Below are 25,479 nucleotides of genomic sequence, written 5' to 3' on the forward strand. Positions count from 1 at the left end.
GACCATTTAAAAAGAATTTTATAAATATAGACATTACAGATAAAGACCCAGATCACCAGCCAGCCCCAAGCGAGGCCCCGGTTGCTGACCCTCAGTCCTCCAGGCCGCGGAAAGCGTTCTGCATTTCCTCGTTCAGCTGGGCGTAATCGGCCTTAATCTTTGCTTCGCCGTCCTTTACCGGATCCTTGGAAAGGAGAGAGGTGGAGAGACGAGCGTGGGTTGTTAGAAAACCCCTTCGACTCAAACCAGACCGGAAAGGCCAGGGAAGGAGCAAAGGGGACTTGGGGCTTAGCTCCATTTACTATTAGTACAGTAACTCCTCACTTAACGTCATCCCGGTTAACGTCGTTTCGTTGTTACTGATCAATTCGAGAACACGCACGTTTAAAGTTGGGCAATGCTGCCTTATAACGTTGTTTGGCAGCCACATGCTTTGTCCACTGCTTGCAGGAAGAGCAGCCGGTTGGAGCTAGCTGGGGGACTTGGAACCAGGGTGGACCGGCAGCCCCACATCAGCTCCCCTAAGTTCCCTGTGAAGCTGCCGCCCAACAGACCATCAACTGCTGGGCAGTTCAGATGTCCCTCCCCACCAGGGCCGGCTCCAGGTTTTCTGCCGCCCCAAGTGGCGGAAAAATAAAATAAAATAAAAAGCCGATCGGCGGCACTTCGGCGGCAGCTCGAAGAGGAAGAGAGGAACTGAGGGACCCACCGCCGAATTGCCACCGAAGACTCGGACGTGCCGCCCCTTTGTATTGGCCGCCCCAAGCACCTGCTTCCTTAGCTGGTGCCTGGAGCCAGCCCTGCTCCCCACTCTGCCTTGGAGCTGCTCCCGGGAGCTTCCTGCTTGCTGTGTGGGGGGGAGCGAAGAGGGGTGCTGATGTCAGGGTGTCCCCCTCCCCCCGCTCTTGTACCCCATCTCCACAGAGTGGGGGGGGGCACGACAGGGCTCAGGACAGACGGAGGGAGCTTGCAGGCAGCAGCTGCTGTCTCAATTTGCGGATCTACTTAAAAAGGCAATGTACTTAGAGTGGAGTCAGCATACTTAAAGGGGCAATGCGCATCTCTCTCTCACACAGGGTGTGTGTCTCTGTCTTTCTCTGCCATATTGTCTCACCTCCCTCCGTTTGTGCTGCCTTGTCGAGTGTGAGGCTACATTAACAACGTGTTAACCCTTGAGGGCTCAGCCGAGTGTTAGTTCGTCATTTAGCAGCAAGGCATCCCCTGGGAAATATCCCACCCTCTGACTCCACCACCTCAACTAAGCTTCACAATCATCATTGCTGTGTACTGTATAAAATTGTTTAAAACTTATACTTATACTTATATATATAAAATCTTTTGTTTGGCAAAAAAAAGGTTCCTGGAACCTAACCCCCTCCCCCCCATTTACATTAAATCTTATGGGGAAATTGGATTCGCTTAACATCGTTTCACTTAAAGTCGCATTTTTTCAGGAACGTAAGTACGATGTTAAGCGAGGAGTTACTGTATTATAGATTATGTGTATTACCGTAGCAGCTAGGGGCCCTCGGCAGAGAGCAGGACCTCATTGTGTTAGGTGTGGTACAAATTCAGGGCCAACTTTTGCCAAACTGGCCTCTGATTTAGGGAGCCCGACGTGAGACTCTCGGGACATAAATGGCTCAGCCGGGTGCTGGCTCTGGGTGGGAGTGGCGCTCACTGAAGGATCTGCTCTCCGGGCCACCCGCCAACACAGAGCGGCTGGTCAATGCCCCCGTGGCACCGAGGGTTTGAGTGTCACAGTGAGTCACAGTGTCACTGCTGCCAGGCCAACCCTGCTTGGGGTGGGGGCGCCCTGGGGAATCCGGCCCTGAGCTCTCAGGGATCTGGCCCCATGTGATGGTAGTGGGATGGTCCCCTCTGGGAACCCAGCCCCGTTGGGAAACATCTTGGGTCGGGCTCCTGAAAAGCCCAGGCAGCCGAATCAGCAGCTACGGCTGGCGATGCAGCTGAGCTGCCTGGTGGGGGGGGCGGGGGCAACTGTGACACTAAGGCTGGCAGAGCTTAGCGCCCTGAGCCCAACCCCTGGAGCCAGCAGGGGGCGCCCACCTGAGGGCCCAGTGCAAACCCAGCAGGGACCCCAGAGTTTGGCCGAGTGACAATTCCCCCAAGAGTCAGGCTGTGCCAGCCTTGCTCCTCAGGCAGCGCCGGCTCCCGCTAGGCTCCAGCGCAGCTCTAGGGGAGCAATCCAGCAAGGCTCAGGACCAATGGCCCAGCCCCATGGAGTCAGGGGCCAAACTCCCATGGGGGGCAGGGTCAGACCCTGAGCACTGCAGCAGCGGGCGCGCTCAGCATGGCCGCGGGCGAAGGCCCCATGCCTGTCCAGGGTATCACCACTGCACCCACCACCAGGGTACTGGGCGCTGGCTGTAACAGTGATCCTGTCCGGCCAGGACAACAGGCCTTGGACTTCAACAGAAGCAGGATCAGGCCCTGAAATTGTTGCACAAAGAGACTTAGGCCTTGTAGAGGGAGGACAGCGAGTTCCTCCACAGTGCAGGGACAGACCCCAGCCCTTGGAGTGAGGCCTAGTGGGTGGAGCACTGCCTGGGCCTCCGGCTTCTATATCCAGCTCTGCCACGGGCCTGCTGGGTCACCTTGGGCAAGTCCCTTCCCCTCCCTGCGCCTCAGTTTTCCCCTCTGTACAATGGGGATAATGATACTTGTCTCCTTTGCAAAGCGCTTTGAGATGCACTAGATGGTTGGTGTCACTGCAGGGCCCTGCAGGCTGCGGGGCTGGACAAAGGCCCAGGTGTGACCAGTCCCCAGCCAGGGCCCTCGCTACATATTGGTGACGGGATCTCAGCCCTCATGGCTGACCTGAGTGTAACCACAGCAGCGACGCCTGCCTGAGTCTGCAGAGAGCCTGAGACAACCATCCGCTGTGCCCCACAGCTCCCCAGCAGAGGGCTCGGGGAGCGGGGAGGAGCTCCCAGACACTCTTTCATCAGGTTCTGCTGGCGGGGTGCTGACAGGCCCCCTCCCCGAACTCTGCTTAGGTGGGTGCGGGGTTGGGTCCTCCCTCCTCTGGGACAGACCCAACCACCTGGAGCCAGGGAGGGTGGTCTGGGGAGCGGGGGGGGGAGACCTTGGTTGCCCAAACAGGGGAAGTGAGAGAACCCCGAATCCAGCATGCGGCTCTTGTACATGTGCCCCATCCCCAACTTCCTAAAGCAGGACTAGGCCATGGCTTTAAGGTGGGGCCACTGCAAAGAGTCGGGGCCAAAGGGAACCCCCCCCATGTGGGGGGTGTGACTGAGGCCTTGGATGGCATCTCTGTCCTGGGAGGTGACAGTCCGGTCACGCAGCACTGGACTGAGTGACTCCAGCATGTCAGCAGGGAAGCGAGAGCGCGGTTCCTCAGGTCACCTGGTAGTGAGTGATCTGGAGTCACAGACAGCAAGGGGACGGCTAAGTACAGAAACTGCAGGTGGAAGGAAGGGGGGTGCATGCAAGGGGAGTGGGAGGTGGAAGGGTAAGTGGGTGAAGAGCTGGCTGGTTGGATGGGTGGGTAGATGGTTGGATGGATGGGTGGAAGAATGGATGGACAGGTCAGTGGATGGATGGATGGATAGATAGGTTGGTGGATAGGTGGATGGATGGAAGGATCGATGGATGGATAAGCTGATTGGTGGAAGAATGGATGGATGGATGGATAGATAGGTTGGTGGATAGCTGGATGGATTGATGGAGTGTAGGTGGATGGATGGAAGGATCAATGGATGGATAAGCTGATTGGTGGAAGGATGCATGGATGGACAGGCCAGTGGCTAGATGGATGGATTGATGGAGGGTGGATGGAAGGATGGATGGATGCAGTGTAGGTGACTGATGGGTGGAAGGATGGATGGAGGATGGGTGGACAGAAGGATGAGCTGGTCAATGGATGAATCGATTAAGTATGGATGGATGGAAGGATGGATGGATGAATGGAGGATGAGTGGATGGAAGGATGAGCTGGTCAGTGAATGAATGGATGAATCGATTAAGTATGGATGGATGGAAGGATGGATGGATGAGTGGAGGATGAGTGGATGGAAGGATGAGCTGGTCAGTGAATGGATGGATGGATAGATAGGTTGGTGGATAGGTGGATGGATGGAAGGATCAATGGATGGATGAGCTGATTGGTGGAAGGATGCATTGATGGACAGGCCAGTGGCTAGATGGATGGATTGATGGAGGGTGGATAGAAGGATGGATGCAGTGTAGGTGACTGATGGGTGGAAGGATGGATGGAGGATGGGTGGACGGAAGGATGAGTTGGTCAATGGATGAATGGATGAATCGATTAAGTATGGATGGATGGAAGGATGGATGGATGAGTGGAGGATGAGTGGATGGAAGGATGAGCTGGTCAGCGAATGGATGGATGAATCGATGAAATGTGGGTGATGGATGGAAGGATGGAGCGTGGATGGATGGATCTGAAAGCCATGCAGCACCAGCCCTTATGGAGCAGTTTAATTAGCTAACACACTGTTAACCCCTTCAGCCCCAGAGCCAACTGCCCATGTAATAACATGTCGGCACAGAGCTAGGGCTGCCTAGTGCCTCACCTTGAACTTCATGGAGCTCAGCTTGTACATGATGTCCCCAAGGCTCTCACGGATCACGGCCCAGGTGATCTTGTTCTCAGACTGGGCCGTGGACTCCACCGCATGCTGGGCCATGTCATAGAAGGCGATCATGTTCTGCAGCATCCCCACCGTCTTGTAGAAGGGGCAGAACCTGCCACGGCAGAGATAGGAACGGCCCAGGGGTGTCAGGGAGCCTCTGGAGCAGCCCCCATGGACACAGCGCCAGAGCTGCTCCTTGATGTCAGTCTTGCCCCAGAGCACGGCCGTCCTGGAGCAGCGAGCAGCTCATGGGGTGGGGGGGTCACTCAACAACAGAGAGTGCTCAAGGTGGGGAGGGAGCTAGAGAACGAGGCTCCCATCTGCAGTGAGGGACCCCATGGAGATCTTGGGGGGGGCACCTCTGCCAGCCTGGGCTCCAGGGCTACCACAGGTGGGCCATACTCTTCTCCCAGTTCCTCCCCCAGATCAGAGCCCTCCCCGGTCAACATGAGCCCATCACGGCCTCTCTCATCACCCCAGTGGGTCCCTTGGTCCCGGTCCCTGCTTCACCCCTCACTAGGGTTACCATACGTCCGGATTTTCCCGGACATGTCCGGCTTTTTGGGCCTCAAATGCCCGTCCGGGGGGAAATCCCAAAAACCCGAACATGTCCGGGAAAATAGGGAGGGAGGGCCCGGCGGTGCGGGGCCGGGGGCCAGCGCGGTGCTCAGCCGGGGGCCGGGGCTAGGGGCGCGGTGCTCGGCCGGGGGCACGGGCACTTGGCCGGGGGCTGGCGTGGTGCTTGACCAGGGCCGGGGCCGGGGGCGCGGTGCTCGGCCGGGGGCGCGGGCACTTGGCCGGGGGCCGGCGCGGTGCTCGGCCAAGGGTGCGGGCACTTGGGCGGGGGCCAGCGCCCCAGGGCCCGAGCCGGGCGGGAGACGCCGGGGCCAGAGCCCCTTGGCCTGGGCCTGCCGGCCGGCCGCCAAAGGGAGCCGCTCATCCCGGGGGGCCGGACTGGGCCGTGTTGCACCCCGCCGCAGCCCCAGCTTACCTGCTGCCTCCCTGTTTCAGGCTTCCCGTGAACATTTGATTCGCGGGAAGCAGGGGAGGGGGAGGAGCAGGGGGCGGAGCGTTCAGGGGAGGGGGCAGAGTTGGGGTGGGGCTGGGGGCGGGGAAGGGTAGGAGTTGGGGCAGGGCCAGGGCCCCATGGAGTGTCCTCCTTTTTAAAAATTAAAATATGGTAACCCTACCCCTCACACCCATTTCCAACCCATCCGTGCCAGTGGAAGCAAGAGGAGAGTCGCTCCCTCTCTGCTAAACCCAGCTGACCCTGGGGTGCGGCACGTCAACGCCCAGCAGTCATTTAGGACAGGAAGTGAAGAATGCCTTCTTCAGCTGGAACCGCTGGGCCACCTGAGGTAGGGCAAAGGGAGCGAGCTCTAGAGATAACCCAGTGAGCTACTGTGACAGATGGAGGTAGGGCATGGGGAGAGAGCAAGAGATGGGGGGATACAGGGATGGAGAGCAATGGGGGTGGACAGGGACGGATGGAGCTCGATGGGGGTGGACGGAGGATGGACAGAGAGTGATGGGGGTAGACGGAGGATGGACAGAGAGCGATGGGGGTGAACCGGGACAGACAGAGAGCGATGGGGGTAGACGGGGATGGACAGAGAGCGATGGGGGTAGACGGGGATGGACAGAGAGCAATGGGGGTGGATGGAGGATGGACAGAGAGCGATGGGGGTGAACCAGGACAGACAGAGAGCGATGGGGGTAGACGGGGATGGACAGAGCGTGATGGGGGTGGACGTGGATGAATGTAGAGCGGCATGGGGCTGTGGCTGTGGGGCAGGCCAGGAGCCGGGGCAGCTGGTACCTGTCATAGGAGGAGTAGCCATTCTGCTGCAGGAAGTCGTCCTTAATCAGCTTGGCCACCTCCAGCGTGATCTTGTCAGACTCGGCCAGGGAGGCCTGTGGGGAGAGCACAGGGGGCATGATGGGCACAGCTTGGCCCTCCTCTCCCCCCATTCCCCTCCCCCATCCCTTCCCCTCTCCTCCCCCCTTTGCTCTCCTTTCCCCCCCCCTACTCCTTCTGTCTCCCCCTCAGTCCCTGTCCCGGTGTGACGCTGCACTCCATATGTTTATGGAAATATGTTTATGAGTGTAAATATAATGTAAGTGGAATATGTTGGATGGCAAAAGGTCTCTTGTAAGGTATCATTACAAAGCTTATAATCTACTGAGTGCGGTCATCCTAGTTGTAAGAATGTATCATTCTTGTATCTGAAGCTAGAAATATGTAGTATTACTCTGAAGTCCTACTGTAACTATGCAAAGTGTGGGCCATTAATGATGGCTTGGAATCTTGATGGCTCCCATTGACTAGGACAATTGGTTGTAAATGGCTCTGTTTACTTGCAAGCTTCCTGTGTTCCTGTGAGTCAGGCCGGGAAGAATGGAGGCTTGGGGTCTACCAGGACATGTGACCATGTCACCTGGTACTGAATCCATCTTAAACCTGGTGCTTTTCCATTTAGAAGGAAGGGTGGGGAGCCAGAGAGATAAAGGATTTCACCTTGTGCCAAAACTATAAAAGGGGGTGGAGCAGGACAAAGGGGCTGCCAGTCATGAGAAATCCCCTAGTTACCACCTGAGCTGGAACGAACAAGGACTGTACCAGGGGCAAGGATCGGGCCCAGACTAGGAGGAGTCTAGTCTGTGAAAGAAGCTTATTGGAACATCTCTGAGGGTGAGATTTACCTGTAATCAGTTTTAGACTTGCGTGCTTTGTTTTATTTTGCTTGGTAACTTACTTTGTTCTGTCTGTTATTACTTGAAACCACTTAAATCCTACTTTTTATACTTGTTAAAATCACTTTTGTTTATTATTGAACCCAGAGTAAGTGATTAATACCTGGGGGAGCAAACAGCTGTGCAGATCTCTCTATCAGTGTTATAGAAGGTGGACAATGTATGTGTTTACCCTGTATAAGCTTTATACAGAGTAAAACAGATTTATTTGGGGTTTGGATCCCATTGGGAGCTGGGTGTCTGGGTGCTGGAGATAGGTGACATGCTGAGCAGTTTTTGGTTAAAGTCTGCAGCTTTGGGGGCGTGGCCCGGACCCTGGGGCTGTGTTGCAGCAGGCTAGCGTGTCTGGCTCAACAAGGCAGGGTTCTGGAGTCCCAAGCTGGCAGGGAAAACGGGCTCAGAGGTAATTCCAGCACGTCAGGTGACAGCCTCAAGGGAGTTTCTGTGACCGAACCGTCACACCCGGTCCCTGCCCCCTCACCTTGCCCACCAGCTGCACGATCTCGGCCAGGTCCTCCTCCTCCTGCAGGATCTCCTTGGCCTTGGTGCGCAGGGCGGTGAACTCAGGGTGGTGGCGCTCGTAATGCTCGTCCAGCGCCCGCATGTACTTGCTGTAGCTGATGAGCCAGTTCACGGAGGGGAAGTGCTTCCGCTGGGCCAGCTTCTTGTCTAGCCCCCAGAAGACCTGGGTGGGGCGGGAGAGACGCCGCGGGGGAGGGGGGATGAGAACAGGACAGGACGAGGGGGGGGGCGATTCCCAAGGGGGTCAAAGGCCCCAGGGAGACTCACCTGGACAATCCCCAGGGTCGCAGAGGTCACAGGGTCGGAGAAGTCACCTCCCGGAGGGGACACCCTGGGATGACATGGAGATGGGCTTAGTCTGAGCAACTGGCCAGTACGGACGCTAATCCACAGCCGGATTGTGCTAAGCCCCCCGGTGAGGCTAATGTACCACAGCGATGAGTGGGGGACAGACACGGGGATGGATGGGTGGACGAATGCAAGGATGAGTGGACGGATGCTGAGGTGGGTGGATGGAGGGATAGGTAGATAGATGGATAGGTGGATGGACGGATGCAGGGGAAGGCAGACAGATGGATGCAAACATGGATGGATGCAGAGATGGGTGGATGGATTCAGGCATGGATGGTGTCATAACTATAAAGGGAAGGGTAACAGCTGTCCTGTGAACAGTACTATAAAATCCCTCCTGGCCAGAGACTCCAAAATCCTTTTCCCTGTAAAGGGTTAAGAAGCTCAGGTAACCTGGCTGACACCTGACCCAAAGGACCAATAAGGGGACAAGATACTTTCAAATCTTGGGGGGGTGGGAAGGTTTTTGTTTGTGCTCTTTGTTTGGGAGTTCGTTCGCTCTTGGGACTGAGAGGGACCAGACATCAATCCAGGTTCTCCACATCTTTCTAAATAAGTCTCTCCCATTTCAAACGTGTAAGTAAATAGCCAGGCAAGGCGTCTTAGTTTTACTTTGTTTTCTCAACTTGTAAATGTACCTTTTACTAGAGTGTTTATCTCTGTTTGCTGTACTTTGAACCTAAGACTAGAGGGGAGTCCTCTGAGCTCTTTAAGTTTGATTACCCTGTAAAGTTATTTTCCATCCTGATTTTACAGAGATGATTTTTACCTTTTTCTTTAATTAAAAGCCTTCTTTTTAAGAACCTGATTGATTTTTCCTTGTTTTTAGATCCAAGGGGGTTGGATCTGTATTCACCAGGAGTTGGTGGGAGGAAGGAGGGGAATGGTTAATTTCTCCTTGTTTTAAGATCCAAGGGGTTTGGATCTGTATTCACCAGGGAATTGGTGAAAGGTTTCTCAAGGCTTCCCAGGGAAGGGAATTAGCTTGAGATGGTGGCAGTGGACCAGAGCTAAGCTGGTAGTTAAGCTTAGAAGTCTTCATGCAGGCCCCCACATTTGTACCCTAAAGTTCAAAGTGGGGATACAGCCTTGACAGATGGACAGATGCAGAGATAGATGGATGGATGGGGGTGTTGGGGGGGGCAGGTGGTTTGGGGGTATTGTGCAGTATGGGGGTGTCGGGAATGTTGGAGGTGTCAGAGGTTGTGGGGGTGTCGGCTGACATGGGGTGTTGGATGTTGTGGGGGTGCCGGGAGTCATGGAGGGTGTCAGCTGACATGGGGGTGTCAGGGGTTGTGGGTGTGTCAGGGAGTTGTGGGATTCTCGAGGATTGTGGGGGTGTCATGGGTTGTGCGGGGGTGTTGGCAGGTGTGGGGTGTCGGAGGTTGTGCGGGTGTCGGGATGTTGGGGGTGTCAGGAGTCATGGGGGGGTGTCGGCTGGTGTGGGGGTGTCGGGGATTGTGGGTGTGTCAGGATGTTGGGGGTGTTGGGAGTCGTGGGGGGTGTTGGCTGGCATGGGGGTGTCAGGGGGTTGTGGGGGTCTCATGGGTTGTGCGGGGGTGTCGGCTGGCATGGGTTGTTGGAGGTTGTGGGGGTGTTGGGATGTTGGGGGGTTGGGGGGATATAAGGAGTGGTGGGGGGGGTCGGCAGGTGTGGAGTGTCGGAGGTTGTGGGTTTGTCGGGATGTTGGGGTTGTCGGGGGGGTTCGGGAGTCATGGGGGGTGTTGGCTGGTTTGGGGGTGTCGGGGATTGTGGGTGTGTCAGGATGTTGGGAGTGTCAGGAATTGTGGGGGGTGTTGGCTGGTATGGGGGTGTTGGGATGTTGGGGCTGTCAGGGGGTTGTGGGGGTGTCAGGACTGGTGGGGGGGTGTTGGCTGGCATGGGGGTGTCGGGGATTGTGGGGGTGTCGGGTTGTTGGGGGTGTCAGGAGTCGTGGGGGGTGTTGGCAGGTATGGGGGTGTTGGGATGTTGGGGCTGCCAGGGGGTTGTGGGGGTGTCAGGATTGGTGGGGGGTGTTGGCTGGCATGGGGGTGTCGGGGATTGTGGGGGTGTCGGGTTGTTGGGGGTGTCAGGAGTCGTGGGGGGTGTTGGCCGGTAGGGGGTGTCAGGGGCCTTTCCCCATATCGGCTCTGACTCCCCGCCTTGTCAGCGTCACGGCTGGCCACTCAGGGAAGGCAGGAAGGACTCACGCGCCGACAATGCTGACGCTCCCCTCCCGCTCTGGGCTGCCCAGGCACTTGACCCGTCCTGCACGCTCGTAGAAGGACGCCAGGCGGGCGCCGAGGTAGGCCGGGTACCCACTGTCTGGAAAGCAAAGTCACAGTGTCTGGGGGTGCTCGGAGCAGGGCGGGTCCCAGTGGCACCAGCAGGGGGAGCCCTCTGGCCCAGGCTGACTCGGGGGGCAGGAGGTGGGGGTTCCCAAGCCAATGGGCGGACAGCATGGGGGGCTGCAGAGCACCCTGGCCAGCGATGTGCCTGGGGTGCCTCTCACGACGGGGAGGGGGCTCCATCTCGGCACAGCCTCGCCCCTTGCAGTGCACTCGGCCCTCCACAGCCCAGGGCTGTAACCTCACCGGTCCCCACACCGGAGCTGGGAGCCCCTTTGCCCCCCACAGTCTGAGCACACTGGGACCAGGGGGTGCCCCCGGGGACAGGACGACATCAATCGGGGGCTGCCTGGGGATGGCACCAATCAGTGCAGCAAGTGGGGGGGGGGGGTAACCATGGAAAAGGGACAGAACCAATAATGGGCAGTGGAGGGGGGGAAGACACGTCAGAACACCCATCAAGGCAGCACCCATAGAGGCAGGATGTTACCAACTATGGTCAGTGAAGAGGGCAGAGGAGAGAGACAGAGTCACAGGCCCTGCCAATGGAGTGGGAACATGCCTGGCCCCATGCCCCAGCGCTGGGAACCAGCTGTCTCAGGGAACGTGGCTGGATTCGGGGGGACGCAGACTCGCTGGGCCCCATTCTGCTTTCCGAGAGGGGTTCAGAGTTGGGGTTAATCCTGCCCTGCCCTCCTGCGGTCCCCCAGCTGCCCTCGGCGCAAGGCCTCGGCTGCACAGCGGGCAGAGCATCACCTGCAGGCATCTCCGCCAGCCGGCCGGAGATCTCACGCAGCGCCTCGGCCCAGCGAGAGGTGGAGTCGGCCATCATGCTGACGTGGTAGCCCATGTCGCGGAAATACTCTGAGAGCGTGATCCCTGCGGGACGCGAGCATCGGAAATATGAATCCCACGGACCCTTGCCAGCTCCCCGCAGCTCTGCCGGTGCCCCTCAATCCTGACCCACAGCCCCCTGCTATGCCAGTCCTGGGCTCCCCCTTCCACAGCTCTGCCAGTGCCCCTCCATCCCGACCCACAGCCCCCTGCTATGCCAGTTCTGGGTTCCCCCTTCCACAGCTCTGCCAGTGCCCCTCCATCCCGACCCACAGCCCCATGCTATGCCAGTTCTGGGTTCCCCCTTCCACAGCTCTGCCAGTGCCCCTCAATCCCGACCCGCAGCCCCCTGCTATGCCAGTTCTGGGTTCCCCCTTCCACAGCTCTGCCAGTGCCCCTCAATCCCAACCCAGTGCCCCCCCAGCCCCAAGGGCAGGGCAGGTGCTCACCTGTGTAGATGGAGGCCTCCCGGGCAGCCACGGGCATGTTGGACGTGTTGGCCACCAGCGCGGTGCGCTTCATGATGGTCTCCGTCTTCCCATCCACCTCCATGGTGAGCTGGGGACAGAGCGCAGCACGGTCAGTTCCAGGGAGGGACTCTCGGCGCAGATGCAACCCAGGCCCAGGAGACTTGGAGAACCCCTGGGAGATGTTCCCGTCCAGGGACAAGTGGGATGGACAGAAACAGATGCCTGGCTCAGCCCGGCCTTGACTCCCCCAGCCAGGGGGCTCCTAGCTGGGATAGGCCCAGTACACCCCTCCTGAACCAGCCAGGGAGCTCCCAGCTGCGACAGTCCCAGTACACCCCTACCAAACCAGCCAGGGGGCTCCGAACTGGGACTGGCCCAGTACACCCCTACCGAACCGGCCAGGGGGCTCCCAACAAGGATCCGCCCAATACACCCCTACGGAACCGGCCAGGAGCTTCGAACTGGGACTGGCCCAATATACCCCTACCGAACTGGCCAGGGGTCCCAGCTGGGACCAGCCCAGAGCCAGGAGAGTCATGACATCACCCCAGGGGAGCCGCAGGTGTTGGTGACAGGAGGGAAACGGCTCCTGAGCTCCAAGCTTAACTGGAGAAGCCCAGAAAACCCATGATCCCCCCAAGTCCACAGCACCCCCAGCTCATGAGCTGCCCCAGCATAAGGAGAGGACCCGCCATGGGCCAGGGTTCCCACCCCCACGCCTCCCATCATCCATGGCTCACAACCTCATCAGTGAGATACCTCCCATGTTCCATGATTCCTGCCCCCCCCAACTGGATTCATCCCATGGCTCCCCCCCAGCTAGGTTCACCCCCATGGCTCCCGCCCTCCCCCCCAGCTGGGTTCAGCCCCCACGCCCCCCACCCAGCTGGGTTCAGCCCCATGACTTCCGTCCCCCTCCCCCCCACAGCTGGGTTCAGCCCCCACGCCCCCCACCCAGCTGGGTTCACCCCCATGACTTCCACCCCCCCCCCAGCTGGGTTCACCCCCCCCGGACATCCCCCCAGCTCACCTCAGGGAAGTCCCGCAGCACCTCTGACATCTCGTTGCCGCGCTCACCGCAGCCCACGTAGATGATGACGTCGCTGTTGGAGTACTTGGACAACGACTGCGAGATGACCGTCTTGCCGCAGCCAAAGGCCCCCGGGATGGCCGTGGTCCCGCCCTGAACGCACCTGGGGGTCAAAGGGGCCCTGAGCCAGCAGCACAGGAGGTGCCTTGGGGCACAGCCCCCTCCCCCCCGCCCGGGGAGCTCAGAGCTTCGGCAGCTCCCCCCGCAGGCAGGGCACGTTCCCGGCCCGCACCTCCCTGTGGTCACTCAGGGCAGCCCCACGCTAGCTGGGGGGGAGGTGACCAGGGCGCCCACTGGTCGCCAGTGACTATAAAAGCCTCCTCCTTATCCCCCACATGGCTGCTTTTGTAGCTCAAACGGCACAGAGCTGTGTCCGCAGGACCGGGCTCAATCCCTGCTGATGGCCATTGTGGATACGGGGTACTACGCTGATTCTGGGCGGGGGGACATGAGAAGGGGCAGCAAATACCCTAAGCACCAAAGGGGCTGGGGGGCTATAGATGCCACGGCAGATCTCTTAGCAACCTAGCTTCCGATTGCTACCCTAGCCGGGACTCCGGCTGATGCTGGCTGGGAGCACATCAGGCTCACAGCTGTCTGCTTAGCCCCGTGAGCTCTCCAGCTGCAGCAGGGTCACTGGCCCCGGGGGCAAAGTGCGTGTGAAACGCAACAGGCTCCGTGTTTTATGCTGTGTAAACACCAAGAGCAGGGCAGGAGGAGTCAGGCCTGTGGGGTGGGGCACGGGGCTAGAAGCGGGAGCGACAAGGGGGGAGCGAAGGATGGGAAAGGACTGCCGTGCTGGCAAGAGGAGAAATTGGCATCAACCCAAAATACCGAAGAGTGGGTGGAAAGTGATTTATATTCCCCCAGACTCTCTGTGGCATGGGGAGGAGGGAGCTGCTGGCCCAGGGAGCGGGGGGGGGGGGGGGGAGGGGGGGTGTCAAGGCATCAGAGAAAACCAAAGCCACGAAAATACATCCCGCGCTTTTATCAGTTATTGAGGTTACAACTCTCCAGCTGACCGAGGCAGGGCCAGGAGCTCCCCCCACAGCCAGCGCTTTTGCCCCACTCCTCACAGTGCCCCCTGCTGGGAAAGTCTGGGCCTGGAGTAGCCGGGAGCTCCCCGCACAGCCAGCGCTCCTGCCCCACTCCTCACAGCGCCCCCTGCTGGGAAAGTCTGGGCCTGGAGTAGCCGGGAGTTCCCCGCACAGCCAGCGCTCCTGCCCCACTCCCCACAGCGTCCCCTGCTGGGAAAGTCTGGGCCTGGAGTAGCCGGGAGCTCCCCGCACAGCCAGCGCTCCTGCCCCGCTCCTCACAGCACTCCCTGCTGCTGGACACTGGCAGACATCCACTTCCCATTGCTCTCCCTTGTCTTTGTCTTCGGTGCCAGGGGAGGTGGTGAAAGAGCCCCAACCCCACCATCTCCCTGCGGTCTCTCCTCCACCTCCACCTGCTGGCAGGGCTGAGAGTGGGGCCGGGGGCGTCACTCACGGGAAGAGGGCGTCCAGGACCCTCTGGCCAGTCAGCAGCGGGTAGTTGGCGGGGAGCTTCTCCGTCACAGGCCGGATCTGCCGCACAGGCCACACCTGCAGCATGGTGAGCCGCTCCGCCACGCCCTCGAAGTCCAGCTCCAGCACCACATCCTGGGGGCAGGCAGACACGGCTGAGCGGGGCCCAGAGCCAGCCGCCACAGGGGGTGGGAGGCCCCAGCGCTGATTCTCAGCTACCCCATCCCTGCACTGGGGGGGGGAGAGGGCTAAGGGGTTTTAATCATCTTTGTGCTCCCTGTATTCTGGGCCCTACCCAGCCGCTGGTGTCTCAGTGTGCCCACTCTATGCCTCAGTTTCCCTATCTGTAAGTGGGGGACAATACTGCCCATGAACTGCCAGTGGGATTGTGTGGGCAGGGCGGGCACGGGCCATGAGCTACCTGCAGAGGATTCCCTTGGAGAGAGGGACATTAGACCCTCGAGTGAGAGAACCACATGTCCAAGGGCTACAACTGATTGGACGAGCCAATTGCTGGGAGAGGAATGCAAACGGCTCATTAAATATAGGGGCTCTGGCTCAGTAATAAGCAAACAGGAAGTGACTGTCTGATTATGTCGTTTGAGACACAGGAAGCGCAACTCTGGGGGCTGCCCTTTGCACCAGCGCTAAAGCCGCAGCTCCGGCATCAGCAGCAGCCAGCGCGATGGGAGAGCGCCCACGGCCCTGGCGCCCGGCGGCTGCTGTATGAATAATGGGGAATACTCGCTGCCCACACCGGTCCCCGCCCTCAGCAGCGACCCTACCGAGATGTCATAGTGCCCCGGCGGGGCAACGTAAGTCACGGTGCCCCGGCTCCGGGGTGGCACCATGATCTTGTGCTTGATGAGGGAGTTCTCGGCCACCAGGGCGTAGATGTCCCCACCGGTCACATGACTCCCGACCTGGAAAGGGGGAAGAGAAGCGTGAGTTACAGGACGGTGCCTCCCAGGAGACTGCAGGGCCAAAACAGAATCATAGGACTGGAGGGGACTTCGAGAGGTCATCTAGTTCTGTCCCCTGCACTTGTGGCAGGACTAATTATTATCCATCCCTGACAGGGGTTTGTCCAACCTGCTCTTTAAAATCTCCAGTGATGGAGATTTCGCAACCTCCCTAGTCAATTTATTCCAGTGCTTAACTACCCTGACAGTCAGGAAGTTTTTCTTAATGTCCAACCTAAAGCGCCCTGGCTGCAATTTAAACCCATTGCTTGTTGTCCTATCCTCAGCTCTTAAGGAGAACAATGTTTCTCCCTCCTCCTTGTAATAACCTTTTATGCATTTGAAAACTGTTATCATGTCCCCTCTCAGTCTTCTCTTCTCCAGACTAAACGTACCCAGTTTTTTCAATCTTCCCTCACAGGTCATGTTTTCTAGACCTGTAATCATTTTTGTTGCTCTTCTCTAGACTTTCTCCAATTTGTCCACATCTTTCCTGAAATGCGGTGCCCAGAACTGGACACAATACTCCAACTGAGGCCTAATCACTGCGGAATAGAGCGGAAGAATGACTTCTCGTGTCTTGCTTACAACACTCCTGCTAATACAGCCCAGAATGATGTCTGCTTTTTTTTGCCAGTGTTGACTCATTTAGATTATGATCCACTATGACCCCCAGATCCCTTTCCGCATTGCCCCTTCCTAGGCAGTTGTTTGCCATTTTGTATGTGTGCAACTGATTGTTCCTTCCTATGTGGAGTACTTTGCATTTGTCTTTATTGAATTTCATGCTATTTACTTCAGACAATTTCTCCAGTTTGTCCAGATCATTTTGAATTTTAATCCTATTCTCCAAAGCACTTGCAACTGCTCCCAGCTTGGTATCGTCCGCAGACTTTGTAGGTGTACTCTGTATGCCATTATCTAAATCAGAGGTGGGCAAACTACGGCCCACGGGCCACATCCGGCCCACGGGACCCTCCTGCCCAGCCCTTGAGCTCCTGGCCGGGGAGGCTAGCCCCCCCGCCCCCCGCTGTTCCCCCTCCCCTGCAGCCACGCCGCTGCTGGCTGCAAGCTCCTGCTGCTCTGAGCTGCATGGTAAGGTGGGGGTGTTGGATAAGGGGCAGAGGATTCTGGGGGGCAGTCAGGGGACAGGGAGCAGGGGGCGGTTGGATAGGGGGTGGGGCCTGTCAGGGGGCAGGGGTGTGGATAGGGGTCAGGGCAGTCAGGGGACGGGGAACAGGGGGGATTGGATAGGGGGTGGGGTCCCAGGGGGCCTGTCAGGGGGTGGGGGTGTGGATATAGGTCTGGGGGGCAGTCAGGGGACAGGGAGCAGGGGGCAGTTGGATGGGGGGAGGGGTCCTGGGGGGGGCGGTTTGTGGCATGGGGTCCCAGGAGGGGGCGGTCAGGGGACAAGGAGCAGGGGGGGTGAATGGGTCCGGAGTTCTGAGGGGGACAGTCAGGGGGCGGGAAGTGGGAGGGGGTGGATGGGGGTGGTGGCCAGGCTGTTTGGGGAGGCACAGCCCTCCATACAGTTTCGCACCCCAATGTGGCCCTCAGGCCAAAAAGTTTGCCCACCCCTGATCTAAATCATTGATGAAGCTATTGAACAGAACCGGACCCAGAACTGATCCCTGTGGGACCCCGCTCGTTGTGCCCTTCCAGCTTGACTGTGAACCACTGATAACTACTCTCTGGGAATGGTTTTCCAATCAGTTATGCGTCTACTTTATAGTAGCTCCATCTAGGTTGTATTTCCCGAGTTTGTGTATGAGAAGATCATGCAAGACAGTATCAAAAGCCTTACTAAAGTCAAGATATACCACATCTACCGCTTCCCCCCATCCACAAGGCTTGTTACCTGTCAAAGAAAGCTACCAGGTTGGTTTGATGTGATTTGTTCTTGTCTGACCTGTAGGAGGTGCTGCTTGGCACAGACCCTCATAAGATTTCCAAGAGCTGCCTGCCTCCTATGGGGAGCATCCCCAACCCAAGGCCGGATTCCCTGTGTCTCTCCTCACTGCTCTTTGCTCCTTTCCATCCCCCGGTCCTGGCTTATCCTCAGGGATTCGTCTGCCCCCGCAGCCCCTTCCCCACAGGAGGTCTCTGGCTGGGGCGTCATGGTGACAGACCCCAGTCGTGATGAGCTGGGGGGGTGGGAAGGAGCAGCAGAAGCAGACAAAAGTGCTGGTTTCCTTGCGTCCCTCGAGGCAGAGGAGCTTAGGAAACGCAGGAGCCAAATTTCAAGTTTTTTCAAGTTTTCACTAGTGGACACTGGCCCCAGGCAGTCAGGGCTAAGCCCAACATCCCAGAGTAGCACTAGGGCATGCTGGGCTGCAGGGAGTGAGGGGGTCACTAGGGGGCGCTCTCCCCTGGCAGTCAGATACTAGGGGGTGCTGTGCTGCAAAGAAAGAGGTGGGAGCTCAGCAGGAGGTGCTGTGCTGAAGGGAGCAGGGTGGGGGCACGGTAGGGGCACTGAGCTGCAGGGAGCAGAGTGAGGGCTCAGTAGGGGTCACTGTGCTGAAGGGGGTGAGGTGAGGGCTCAGTAGGGGGTGCTGTGCTGAAGGGGGCGGGGTGAGGGCTCAGTAGGGGGCGCTGTGCTGAAAGGAGTGGGGTGAGGGCTCAGTAGGGGGCGCTGTGCTGCAGGGAGCGGAGTGAGGGCTCAGTAGGGGGCGCTGTGTTGCAGGGAGTGGGGTGAGGGTTCAGTAGGGGGCGCTGTGTTGCAGGGAGTGGGGTGAGGGTTCAGTAGGGGGCGCTGTGCTGCAGGGGGCGGGGTGAGGGCTCAGTAGGGGGCGCTGTGCTGCAGGGAGCGGGGTGAGGGCTCAGTAGGGGGCGCTGTGCTGAAGGGAGCAGAGTGAGGGCTCAGTAGGGGGCGCTGTGCTGCAGGGGGCGGGGTGAGAGCTCAGTAGGGGGCGCTGTGCTGTAGGGAGGGAGGGTGTCACTAAGGGTTGCTCTCCCTAGCAGCAGGGGGCACTGTGCAGCTGGAGGTGCCAGCCTGTGCCTGAGTCCCCAGGGCATGTTCCCCAGGAGCTGGTGCATGAGTGTTGTTGCCCTGCTGGGGTATTTTGGCATCTTCTGCCTCTGCACCTCTACACAAGGCCAGACCCTTCTGGTCTCCTGGGTTCTCTCCTCCACCGGGTGAGCCTGCTGCAGCCTGAGCTGGGCACAGCCGTGCCTGGAGCTGCAGAGACCCCTGCGGGGCGCTCTGGCTCGGTGCTTGGGAACCGGCTCGGAGAGGGCGAGACTCCTGCTGACAAAGCCTCCCTCACACCAGGCACTGCCCCTACCCGGATGCTCTGGCTTGGGGCGAAGTCCCACTTGACGTCCTGGGATAGGGCGGGGATGTTGATGCCACGGGGGATGTAGATGCTCTGGGTCAGCTCTGTGATGTCTTTCAAGGGGCGCTGGATGCCGTCAAAGATGGAGCCCATGATGCCCGGGCCCAGCTCCACCGAGAGCGGCTTCCCCGTCCGCAGCACCGGGTCCCCCACGCAGACCCCCGCTGCACCAGCGTTCAGGAGAGGGCTCCAGGCCCAGAGACATGTACAGGGGTGGGAGTGGGAACAGGCTCAAACATATTCAGGGTCCCCCCATGATAGATAGATAGAGGGGGGTGCAGATAGATAGGCATGGCCAGGTGATGAGGGAGATCAGGGGGTTTGAGATGCAGGCCTGGCAGGGGGCACAACCAGGGGGGCGGGGGGAAGGTTCAGGGTACACGGCCTGGCAGGGGAGGGCAGGAAACATGGCCTGGTGGGGGGGGGTTCAGGGTACACGGCCTGGGGGGGAAGGGCAGGGAACGTGGCCTGGTGGGGAGTTCAGAGGACACGGCCTGGGGGGGTTAGGGGGCACAGCCTGGGGGGGTTCAGAGGACATGGTCTGGGGGGAAGGGCAGGGAACGTGGCCTGGGGGGGTTCAGGGTACATGGCCTGCGGGGGGAGGGCAGGGAACGTGGCCCGGGGGGGCGGTTCAAGGCACACGGCCTGGGGAGGTTCAGGGGGTAAGGCCTGGGGGGAAGGGCAGCGAACATGGCCGGGGGAGTGGTTCAGGGTACACGGCCTGGTGGGGAGGGCAGGGAACGTGGCCGGGGGGGGGTGTTTCAGGGCACACAGCCTCGGGGGGAGGGCAGGGAGCGTGGCTGGGGGGGCGGGTTCAGGGCACACGGCCGGAGAGGGAGGGCAGGGAATGTGTCCTGGGAGGGGGTTCAGAGGCCACGGTCTGGGGGGGATCTGGGGGCATGGCCTGGCAGGAAGGATACAGGTCTCTTCGTACACCTGGATGGTGGCCAGGTCTCCCTCGAGACGGATGATTTCACCCACCAGTTCGGCGTGCCCCACGCGCACCAGCTCGTACATGGCGGCCCCGGCCATGCTGCTGGCGGTGACCACTGAGGGGAGAGACAGGAGGTTAGACCCCGGGGCGGCGCCCAGGGCTGGGCTAGGGGAGGGGAGACGCCTCTGACCCAGGGGCATGCATGGCCCCTAGCATCCGGTCCTCTCAGCAGAGCTCACCCGGCCCACCCCTCTCCCCCGCCCCTTGTATCCCCTGCACCCACCCCCTGTATCTCCCTACCCCCACCCCTCTCCCCAGCCCTACCCCTCTCTTACCCAAATGATCACTTGTGACTGCTGTGGGATCCCCAGTCTCCTTGTTATCAGGGCAGGAGTAATAAAGGGTTGTTATCCTTGTTGTGTGAACCGAGGGCAGCAGAACTGTACCTGGCCTACCCCAATGGAGGGACTCACCCTCAACTGAACAGCACTCGCTAGGCAGGGGACATGGGTTCCAAAGCCCAATGACCTGAGAGAGGGTTGGGACAGGTACTTGTACCTGGGGGTGTGGGCCCTGTTTACGCAGAGACCTCTTCACCCTGCCTCTCTCCATTGTGTAATAACAGAGCTAATTTAGACTCAACTGACAGTCTTGTTACATGCTGCAGGTCTAAGGAGTAGACCTACTTCAGGACAGTGTCTCTCTTGTAAGAGACTGCCCAGTGTGCACCAGCAGTGAGGTTCCCCCACTATCAGCTGAATTCACCGAGAGCTGAAATCACTGAGAGCTGTGTTAAGTGGGGGGCCCTGGAGACATCTTGGTGAGTGGCCAGCAGGGCCGGCTCTAGGCACCAGCGTGGCTGGTGGAGAGGGCCAGAGCAGAGCCCTGCAGAGAGGCGCAGCAATCGGCTGTTGGGGCGACAAGCGAGTGCCCGAGCAGCGGAGCGTGTCAGGTGCCTCCTTACCCCTTCCACCCAGGGTGAGAGATGAACTCTGCAGATGAACCTCTGAACTCTGGGGCTGCACTGGCCAAGGACAGCAACTGTGAGTGGGGTGCAGAAAAGGGACGGGCACATTCAAGGGACTGTTGGGTTGCTGGAGTTAAGACCCTGAGGGGAAAAGGACACTGCCCAACTTACTTGGAGGTGGGCCGTTTGCTCATGGTTTATGTTTATGAGACCTAGTTGCAGTGTTTTCCCAAATGAATGCTGAGTTACTTCCCTCCTTTTATTAAAGGTGTTTGCTACACTCAGACTCTGTGCTTGCGAGAGGGGAACTATTGTCTCATAGCAGCACCCAGGGAGCGGTGTGTAATTGTCCCAGGTCACTGGGTGGGGGCTCGAGCCTGGCCTTTGTTGCTGCTGGCTCCATCTGGCAGAAAGGTCACATGTACTTAAAATTAAACCCATGGATAATTAAATCCAGGATAAGCGCCTGCAGCTGCAACTGGAGTTTTACTAAAAATTTTCCATGAGCGGCATAAAATCTTTATCGCTTCCAACCAAAACTGCTTCCACATGGGCCGTGAAGAGCGATGGGGACTCTCGACACGTTAACAGAGTTACTGGGAACGTTTTTAGACCCACAGGCTGGCTATCGGAAGGCAGAGCTGGCTGTCACCAGAGCAGGGGCTGCGTGGCTATCCAGGGAGTGGCAGGGGGGAAGAGGGTGCTGTTGTCACAGGAGGACTGCTAACGTGTCAAACTTCTTGGTCCAGAAAAAAAAAAAAAAGCAAATGCCCTCTGAGAAATCTGAAATCTCGCTAACAGCTGGGAAAGTATTTAAAGGAACAGGTCAAAAATATCCACCGTAGCTACAGACAATGGGAAGAAAGTCAAAAATCACCCACGGGGAAGTAAATAACTGGATAGACATTTAAACCAGACCTTTAAATTAAATAATATTAATAATAAATGCTTAAATTTGTATTTTAAAAAAAAGGAAAGAATCCAGATTTCTTTCCTCTTCCCTTGTTTCGTGGCCAGACGTGCTTCTTCCCCAGAGTGCCCAGGAAATGAGTTTGCATTCCAGACCCTCGGGTAGATTGTCCTCAGATTGTCCCAGTTGGGCCTGCCAGGCCTGGATTGCTAGCACCGCACGGGCCATGGCTGCACCCTGCCAACGTCTGCCTGCCCCTCGGAGCTGCATCCCCGTCACCTACCTGGCCCGGAGACGCCATGGACAAACCCCAGCACGCTCTCCTTCTCCACATCCTCTATCCTGGGCAGCTTGGAGAACTCCATGGCTCCGGCGTGGCAGGGAACCAGCTCCGGAGTTTGGTGGCAGCTGAGTTTCCAAACACAGACACGTTTAAACCAAACCAGTCACTGGCTCTGCGGGTGCCCTGCAGACCCAGCTGGCTGCCCGCATGGGCACCAGTACCTATGTCCCTACCTGAACTTATTGCCACAAAACGCAGCATGGTTGGTTTAGAACTCACACCCTTCTGGGCAAGAGGGCAGAGCAGGCCCCGTAATGTGGAGGGGAAGGCTGGGCAGCTGGGACTGGAACAGGTTTTAAATCCCTGCTTCTAAGCTGGGCAACCCAGAGGCAAACAGCCAAGGATTCTGGGTATGTAGCGCCCAAAGGGATGGGCACCCCCCTAACGTCCCAGACCGGCCGCCCCTTTGGCTGATTCAAACCCCTTGAGAAACGTGCTGCGCCCTCAACTCCTGTCCAGGAAGAAAGGACAGGAGGTGGAGCGGGGGCTGAAAAAGCACTCAATTTTAGTAGGACCTACTAGAGAGAGACATATGAGTGCCCCCTGCTGGTTCAGCAGCAGATTACTGCATCCTGCTCAAGGCCAGAAGGAACCATTATGATCATCCATTCCTAGGGCTCAGCTCTTCATTCTTGTTCTCCGGGAACTCACCTCTCTGGGGAGGGAGGGGGCAATCTCTCGGAGAGGGGATTTTCCAGCCCCAAATGCCAGAGCCGCCTAACGGAGTAACAGCCAGGAGATAGCACGTAGTCGACTATATCAGCAAGTCCTCTTTGCTCCAACCACTAGACCCCACTCCCCTCTCAGAGCTGGGAACAGAATCCAGGAGCCCTGACTCCCAGGATAGGAAAGGGGGGTGGCAATGGAGGTGTGTCACTGGATGAAGTCAGTGTCTGGGGACTGTAAAGGAACCCAAAGGAAAGGATGTTTCTGCCTGTGCATCCTGGGGAACTCCCTGCTGCAGGTGCCTGAGTATCACACTCTGCGACTGGGACTGGGAAATTGGGTGATGTTTACAGCTGTGCTAATGCAGACGAGGCCATAGGTGCTGGAACTAGGGGTACTGGGGATGCTGCCGCACCCCCGGCTTGAAGTGGTTCCCATTATATACAGGGTTTACAGTTTGGTTCAATGGCTCTCAGCACCCCCACTGTACACACTGCTCCAGCACCCCTGGATGAGGCTGATCAACCCTCAGGCTTCAGGGCACGATCACGCCAGTCAGGTCAGGAAGGGGACACAGAGTGTTGCACAACTGTTCTGTGATGCGCTGTAGGACCAGGGTCACCTTCCCCTGAAGCACCAGCTGTGGCCCGCTGCCAGAGGCACCAGTCTGGGGTTGACAGGCTAGCTGCCTGGTTTTCACAAACTTTGCACTCACCTCGACACTGCCCTGCATGGACACCCCCACCCCCAGGTGTGGTGAGCTCAGTCTCTATGGCCCATCCATTCCTTGGCCAGCCAGGGCAGGACCAACAATGCCGAGGTGCTTCGGGACCCATGGATACCCTGTTGCTGCGCTGAGAACCCACCAGCTCGTTTCACACAAGCCCCATCACCCCCTGCACCATGCAGCGGAGGGCAGGAGGGGCAGCTCAGGGCACTTTGCTGGTAGTCCAGGTGGGCAGGGCCGTGCCCCGGGCCGATTGTGTTGAACCTGCCAGCCCCCTCTAGTGGTGGCTGGGACACACACTCAGTGGGTGAGGAGAGCCTGGGCTAACAGAAGGGAGTGTTTTAGCTCAGGCCGCGGAGCCTCGGGTGTTTCACATCAGCCGGCTCCGGTTCTGCTCTCATTGCTGGCGATGCACAGGCAGCCTGGGCTGGCAGGGACCTGTCATGGGCAGACGCAGCAAAGGGCATGTTTGGGTTTCATTTGCCTGCTGGGGGGAGAGGAACCAACCTCTGTGCCAGCCCGTGCGGGGAGCCCTGCCCTGCAGAGAGGGGAGCTGCAGCTGCCAAAACCCCTGCGAAGCACAATCCCTGCTAATCAGAGACTGTGCAGAGCTAGGAGCCAGCCCAGTGCGGCCTCTTTCCTGGAGCCTCAGGCAGCCGGGGAGAAGGAGGCTGACTGGATGTGCCGGAAATCTGCTAGCCAAGCTCTGGGGTCGCTCGGTGGGTTTGCACCGCCTCAGCTTCCCAATAGCTCAGCTTCAGAGCCCATGTCCTCATGCAAACCTGAGCCGGTGGGGTTATCCAGGAACCCAGAGGCAGCGAACGAGCAGTCAGAGCACCTGGGTCCCAGTCAAACACCTATCGCCCAGGGCAGGGCTGCAGATAGAGTCATAGACTTTAAGGTCAGAAGGGACCATCATGATCGTCTAGTCTGACCCCCTGCACAACGCAGGCTGCAGAATCTCACCCACCCACTCCCGCAACAAACCCCTAACCTATGTCTAAGCCATTCAAGTCCTCAAATCATGGTTTAAAGACTTCAAGATGCAGAGAATCCTCCAGCAAGTGACCTGTGCCGCATGCTGCAGAGGAAGGTGAAAACCCCCCAGGGCCTCTGCCAATCTGCCCCGGAGGAAAATTCCTTCCCGACCCCAAATATGGCGATCGGCTAAACCCTGAGCATGTGGGCAAGACTCACCAGCCAGATACCCACGTGAGTGCGGGGGGGCGTGAAGTGACCTGCCCTTCCCCATGGGGCAGACAGCTGAGACTGGCCAAATGCCATCACTGAATGGGTCACTTCCAGGCGTGGGGGAGGAGAACCTGAAGTGCCCCTTGAATCCATGGCCTGAGGTGGGTTCAGAGGAAAGGACCCGGCATTCTAGGGCTCCGGGCACGCCCTGGGCTAAGTCAGCAGCGCCCATGGCCACCAGTTAGCCAGGCTGGAAAACTCCAGGGGTAATAAATGAGTCTCAGTGCTGGGGACAGGGCAGGGAGGGGGCAAACATGAGGCTCAGAGGGATGAAAAATGGGGCCCCAAAACTGTGCTTCAGGGAAACAACCTCTCCGGGTGGGTGGGGGAGATCTCCCTGAAAGGGGATTTTCTGTGGCCTACTGCCAGCGTCTGAGTAACAGCAAGGGACTGGCACGTATGTATGTTTGCAGGTCCTCTTTGCCCTAAATCACACTCCCTTCCCAGAGCTGGGGCTAGAACCCAGGAGTCCTGACTCCCAGCACCTCCAGCTCTAACCACTAGCCCCACTCCCCTCCTAGAGCTGAGAATAGAACCCAGGAATCTTAACTCCCAGCCCTCGCTGCTCCAACTACTAAACACCACTCCGCTCCCAGAGATAGAAGCCAGGAGTCCTGATTCCCAGACCTCCCTGCTCCAACCACCAGATGCCCTTTCCCTCCCAGAACTGGGAATAGAACCCAGGAGTCCTGATTCCCACTGCTCTGCTCTTAAAGAGCCGGCTAGCAAGTGGTGTTCTTCCTACCTGCTGTTCTCCGGCTCTGCCTGTCCTCTGCCCCCGTGGCTGGCAGGCTGTGAGCAGTCACCCGGACTGTGCCCTGCCTTCACATGGGTTTATACAGCAGGGAGGCAGAGAGGACAGGGCCAGGGCTGGCTCCCTCCTGCCTT

General features: G+C 58.5%; 1 protein-coding gene across 1 annotated transcript; it reads right to left on the minus strand.

The window, feature by feature from the left end:
* LOC101945735 (V-type proton ATPase catalytic subunit A-like) lies at positions 1-25,479 on the minus strand. Its single transcript, XM_005293745.5, has 15 exons — positions 25,337-25,479; positions 21,888-22,012; positions 19,714-19,842; positions 18,743-18,957; positions 15,282-15,419; positions 14,480-14,631; positions 12,929-13,091; positions 11,878-11,986; positions 11,351-11,473; positions 10,457-10,571; positions 8,184-8,247; positions 7,876-8,079; positions 6,460-6,554; positions 4,581-4,752; positions 1-184 (listed from the first exon to the last, which is right to left on the minus strand). The coding sequence occupies exons 2-15, from the start codon at positions 21,967-21,969 to the stop codon at positions 92-94; spliced, it is 1,854 nt and encodes a 617-aa protein (XP_005293802.2). The 5' UTR covers positions 21,970-22,012; positions 25,337-25,479; the 3' UTR covers positions 1-91.

This window comes from Chrysemys picta, chromosome 20 (assembly GCF_011386835.1).
Source record: "Chrysemys picta bellii isolate R12L10 chromosome 20, ASM1138683v2, whole genome shotgun sequence".
Taxonomy (NCBI): Eukaryota; Metazoa; Chordata; order Testudines; family Emydidae; genus Chrysemys; species Chrysemys picta.